At 47.1% G+C, this 6000-nt stretch overlaps 1 protein-coding gene across 1 annotated transcript in view; it reads left to right on the forward strand.

Annotated features, from left to right (window-relative positions):
- Window positions 1-5628, forward strand: part of LOC134532250 (uncharacterized) — a 53085-nt gene extending 47457 nt beyond the window's left edge. The window contains exons 16-19 of the mRNA XM_063368672.1: window positions 891-1114; window positions 3037-3245; window positions 3645-3919; window positions 5379-5628. Of these exons, the coding sequence (XP_063224742.1) occupies window positions 891-1114; window positions 3037-3245; window positions 3645-3919; window positions 5379-5628 (958 nt within the window). The remainder of the gene's footprint in view (window positions 1-890; window positions 1115-3036; window positions 3246-3644; window positions 3920-5378) is intronic.
- The last annotated feature ends 372 nt before the right edge of the window (window positions 5629-6000 follow it).

Here is a 6000-nt window from a genome sequence, read left to right on the forward strand (position 1 = left end):
TATTTCCTAATGACTGAAATCTGAGAATCAGTTGTACAATTCAAAAGCAACATTATGACTTGTAAAAATTTTCTTCAAGTCCTTAGTTCAGGATATATATTTCACATTTTGTTTATACCTAATTTACTATACTTTACCAGATAAAAAGTTATTTATTTAAAATTACTGAGGCTACACTCAATCCAGTACCTTAAAAAATGTAAGAATTACTTTCAGAAAACGTTTTCAATCTTCAGAGTTACTTAAAACGTTGGCCAATAGATGTTACAAAATTAAAAAAATATAAAATAAAAAATTTAAATAGTGAAATAGAATAAATCTTGGTTTAATTTAATGTAGAGTAGTTATTAATTTTCAACTCTACGTAAATAATTTCAATTAATATAACAGCTTCTAACATTTAACCATAATTTTTCAACCTTACTTTTCATGTCTCGGCAAACTAAAGTAAAGTCCATTATATGAATTTTTTTAAATTAAATTAAAGACTAACTATTTAATAAACACTAATAATATAGTAAGATATTCTTTTTTAAAATTAAAAATTATTTGAACTCATAAAAGCGAATTTAAATCACTGATGATAAAAATAACATGACCAGAAATCTCACGCTACTTGGAATGGCGTGGTTGAATTTTTTGTGGTATGTTAACGGTGAGGTAGTTTAAAGTAGAAAAAACATAAAATGTGAAATATCTTATAACATTATGAATTATATATAACTTTTAACAGTCATTTTTGTTGATTTATGATCATACATTTCCATAGCAAAGATTTTAAGAATTGAGACCTACTATGTTAGTGATTAAAATATGAATCTTGATGTAAATTACTGACTACATGGGAAATCCAGAGAAAGTGTAGGCACTGTGTCTGTGTGTCCCCGCAGGCTGGGGTTTGTGTTCCGCCAGCCCCCGCTGTCCTCAGTGAGAAACGTGTTCACGATGCCATTCAGCCGCGCAGTTTGGGGGTGCGCCGCGGGCGTGGTGGCGCTGTGCGCGCTCATGCTGTATGCCGCCCTCACGTGGGAGCGCCGGTGGCGCCTCGAGGAGGAGCCCGCTGTCTCCTGGAGCGACGTGGTGCTGCTGTCTCTGGGCGCTGTCTGCCAACAAGGTAGGAGCTCATCATCACCCTTTCCATCCAGTCACCTGCTGTCTCCTGGAGTGACGTGGTGCTGCTGTCTCTGGGCGCTGTTTGCCAACAAGGTAGGAGCTCATCATCACCCTTTCCATCCAGTCACCTGCTGTCTCCTGGAGTGACGTGGTGCTGCTGTCTCTGGGCGCTGTCTGCCAACAAGGTAGGAGCTCATCATCACCCTTTCCATTCAGTCACCTGCTGTCTCCTGGAGTGACGTGGTGCTGCTGTCTCTGGGCGCTGTCTGCCAACAAGGTAGGAGCTCATCATCACCCTTTCCATTCAGTCACCTGCTGTCTCCTGGAGTGACGTGGTGCTGCTGTCTCTGGGCGCTGTCTGCCAACAAGGTAGGAGCTCATCATCACCCTTTCCATTCAGTCACCTGCTGTCTCCTGGAGTGACGTGGTGCTGCTGTCTCTGGGCGCTGTCTGCCAACAAGGTAGGAGCTCATCATCACCCTTTCCATTCAGTCACCTGCTGTCTCCTGGAGTGACGTGGTGCTGCTGTCTCTGGGCGCTGTCTGCCAACAAGGTAGGAGCTCATCATCACCCTTTCCATCCAGTCACCTGCTGTCTCCTGGAGTGACGTGGTGCTGCTGTCTCTGGGCGCTGTCTGCCAACAAGGTAGGAGCTCATCATCACCCTTTCCATTCAGTCACCTGCTGTCTCCTGGAGTGACGTGGTGCTGCTGTCTCTGGGCGCTGTCTGCCAACAAGGTAGGAGCTCATCATCACCCTTTCCATCCAGTCACCTGCTGTCTCTTGGAGTGCTGTGGTGCTGCTGTCTCTGGGCGCTGTCTGCCAACAAGGTAGGAGCTCATCATCACCCTTTCCATTCAGTCACCTGCTGTCTCCTGGAGTGACGTGGTGCTGCTGTCTCTGGGCGCTGTCTGCCAACAAGGTAGAAGCTCATCATCACCCTTTCCATCCAGTCACCTGCTGTCTCCTGGAGTGATGTGGTGCTGCTGTCTCTGGGCACTGTCTGCCAACAAGGTAGGAGCTCATCATCACCCTTTCCATCCAGTCACCTGCTGTCTCCTGGAGTGACGTGGTGCTGCTGTCTCTGGGCGCTGTCTGCCAACAAGGTAGGAGCTCATCATCACCCTTTCCATTCAGTCACCTGCTGTCTCCTGGAGTGACGTGGTGCTGCTGTCTCTGGGCGCTGTCTGCCAACAAGGTAGGAGCTCATCATCACCCTTTCCATCCAGTCACCTGCTGTCTCTTGGAGTGCTGTGGTGCTGCTGTCTCTGGGCGCTGTCTGCCAACAAGGTAGGAGCTCATCATCACCCTTTCCATTCAGTCACCTGCTGTCTCCTGGAGTGTTGTGGTGCTGCTGTCTCTGGGCGCTGTCTGCCAACAAGGTAGGAGCTCATCATCACCCTTTCCATCCAGTCACCTGCTGTCTCCTGGAGTGACGTGGTGCTGCTGTCTCTGGGCGCTGTCTGCCAACAAGGTAGAAGCTCATCATCACCCTTTCCATCCAGTCACCTGCTGTCTCTTGGAGTGTTGTGGTGCTGCTGTCTCTGGGCGCTGTCTGCCAACAAGGTAGGAGCTCATCATCACCCTTTCCATTCAGTCACCTGCTGTCTCCTGGAGTGACGTGGTGCTGCTGTCTCTGGGCGCTGTCTGCCAACAAGGTAGGAGCTCATCATCACCCTTTCCATTCAGTCACCTGCTGTCTCCTGGAGTGACGTGGTGCTGCTGTCTCTGGGCGCTGTCTGCCAACAAGGTAGGAGCTCATCATCACCCTTTCCATCCAGTCACCAGCTGTCTCCTGGAGTGACGTGGTGCTGCTGTCTCTTCTGCCTGCGATCTTTATTAATGCAATAAACAGATGTTGTTTTTTTTCGTTACGTGATGTATACAAGCGATCAAGTGGCGTGGGCTGGCAACACTGTCGCAGGCTCGCCGCTGGAGTCGCGCGGCACGCCGGGCAGGATCGTCAGCCTGCTGCTGTTCGTGGCCGTCATCTTCCTGTACACGTCGTACTCGGCCTACATCGTGGCGCTGCTGCAGTCCACCACCAACTCCATACGGACCCTCGGGGACCTGCTGCACAGCCGGCTCGACCTGGCCGTCGAGAACATCGTCTACAACAGGTACTACTTCGAGGTACGTTGACTTCGCTGCCGGGTCCTGCAGCGGCGAGGCCCGCTCCGCGTCGACAGGCAGACGGAGACGGAACTCACGGCATAGAGAAACGGCACAAACTCACTGTTTTGCTGTAGGTGACGCCTCTGTCCGGCCCATTTGCAAAAAAAAAAAAAAAAAAAACATGTCGATCCGTTGCTCCTTTGCTGTGTGGAAGAAAGGAATGGACCAAAACGTTTTTCGCATTTATTATATGAGCTAACGAATAAATGATAGACCTATTCGATCAGAGCTCTATAAACTTGTGGTAAAAGTCATTATCTTCCAGCTTCAATGAAGTTGAATTCTCGTTCGGAAGCGTGTTGCCTGGACCGGCTTGGCGTGACGGAAGCGACTGGCGGACGCGACCGGGGGTTGCAGGCCGAGAAGGAGCCGGTGCGTCGGGAGCTGTACCGCCGCAAGATCGCGCCGCCGGGCCAGCCGCCCAGGTTCATCGACCTGGAGGAGGGCATCCGGCGCATGCGCCGGGGGTTCTTCGCCTTCCACTTCGAGACGGGCAAGGGCTTCAAGCTGGTGCAGGAGACCTTCACGGAGGAGGAGAAGTGCGGCCTCAGCGTCATCTCCTACATCCAGGTGGTGGACGCCTACATGGCGCTGCAGCGGGGCACGCCCTACCGGGAGGTCATCGTGCTGGCGTCAGTGGCCCTCATTCACCTGCTCGTCCGACCACTCACTGGCTGAAGGACCACCCGTGCCTCGCTGCGGCAGGCTGCGGGCAGAACTCGTCAAACTTTGCAAAAATCTGCTTCAAGGGGTGATTTTCTAGTAATATCACTTAGGCATTGACCTTCCTCGTGTTTCGAGAGTCAAGTATGCAAAATTTCATCGAGATCGAAGTAAAACTGCTCGATAGTGTGGGATTTAAAATATCATGTGTGCGTGGCCAACACTCACAAAGAAGTGAAACTTCACTGGTAAGATTGATAGAAAATATTTAGGGTACACTAATAATTGAAACAAGCATAACCATGCGTTCAATACATACCTTTGTGTATTAGGGTCTAACCATATTTTCAATGGAAGTAAAGAATGAATTAATGGATTTATGATAGCTAAAATATGATTCCTAACCCTATTGGAAATGTCCATTAAGATAGTCGCAATTCTAATCATAACACAGGCTCCAATCGCATAGGTTAGAGTTGCAAATTTAGAGTTACGAAATTATGTATAAGAGTACCAAAGAATTCCAAAGTATACCAACGTATACCAAAGTATACAGAAGTATGTAAAGGAATATCCAATTATTCAAAAGTTTGAAAAAGTATGAAATTAAGCAAAAATATGCAAAAGATTGATAATGATTTAAAGTTTCAAAAGTATTGGAAAGTATATGAAATGAAACTTTTTTACAGCCAGTAGAGTAATATCATAGTCTGGGTGACAGAAGTGAGTAGGTAACAGAGTTAAAGTGTGTAACTTACGTAACAAATATTGCTCGATGGTGTGGGGTTAAAAAAAAAAATAATTTTAATTGAATATTTTTTTCATTTGGTCACGGATGGCAAAAGCAGCATCGCATGATTTCGTATACTCTAAAATACTTTTGTAAACGTTTACATAATTCGCATACTTTCGCAACTCGAAATTCGCAACTCTGAACTCCAAAATCTGCGGTTGTATCCAGTGTTATTATTAGAATAGCGACAATTTGTATAGACATTTCCAATAGGGTTAGCAATCATATTTTTATCTATCATAAACCCATTAATTCATTCTTAGCTTCCATTGAAGATATGGGAAGACCCAATACCTAATGGTATGTTTTCAACGCATGAATACATTAAAATATTAAGAGTAGGTACTACCCTAATCATTTCCTAACCCTCATATGAGTGAAGTTTCACTTCTAAAGAGTGCTGGAGGTTCGCACAAATATTATTTGTTTTAACTAAGTATCAAGTATGGAAACAATTTAAGACACTGAAAGTTTTTAGTCGGAATTATGGTGACAATTCATTCCCTTCTTCATTGCAGTCGCGTCGCCCGCAGCAGCGAAGCACGGGTGCATCGGCCAGTTTTAAAAGTTACAGATGATTATGTACATGCAGCGGCCCGCTCGGCTGTTGAGCAGCACCCGCCACGTGGGCGCAGGTACCGCAAGCTGATGGAGCGCGGGTTCCAGAAGCGCGCGTGGAGGCGCTACTACACCGACAAGCCCGAGTGCACCGTGCGCGGCTCCAGCTTCGTGCACGTGGGCCTGCTGGACTGCTACCCGGCCGCGCTGGTGCTGCTGCTGGGGGCGCTGTGCTCGCTGGGCGCGCTGCTGCTGGAGGTGGCCGCGTCCCGGCGCGCCGGCCGCCATCTCGCGCCCCCGCCGAACACCGCACCCGCCGACGACTAACGGCGAAATTAGATACTTATCACATATATTACATAATCTATAATTCTATATTCTATAATCTAATCTATATATTTATAAAATGCTTTGTTAGAAAGTAAATACACAGTTTTCTCAATCACCACCAACCCCAATCAACTTCCCATTGGGGTGGTAAATACCCCTTGGTCTCCAGGTGGCAGTAAGGGCATTTTGGTCACGGTGGGTGGTTGTGGGCGGTTGTGGGTGGCGAAAATGTTAAAACACATATTTCTGTCCTTTTCTAACGCATGAGGACTTCTGAAAATATCTCAAAATTTCTTGAATGGTCTAGAATGTTCCAAAATGTGTAAAACGGTTATAATTGATCTGGGATGTTCTAGAAATATCTGGAAC

Source organism: Bacillus rossius, chromosome 5, assembly GCF_032445375.1.
Source record: "Bacillus rossius redtenbacheri isolate Brsri chromosome 5, Brsri_v3, whole genome shotgun sequence".
Lineage (NCBI taxonomy): Eukaryota > Metazoa > Arthropoda > Insecta > Phasmatodea > Bacillidae > Bacillus > Bacillus rossius.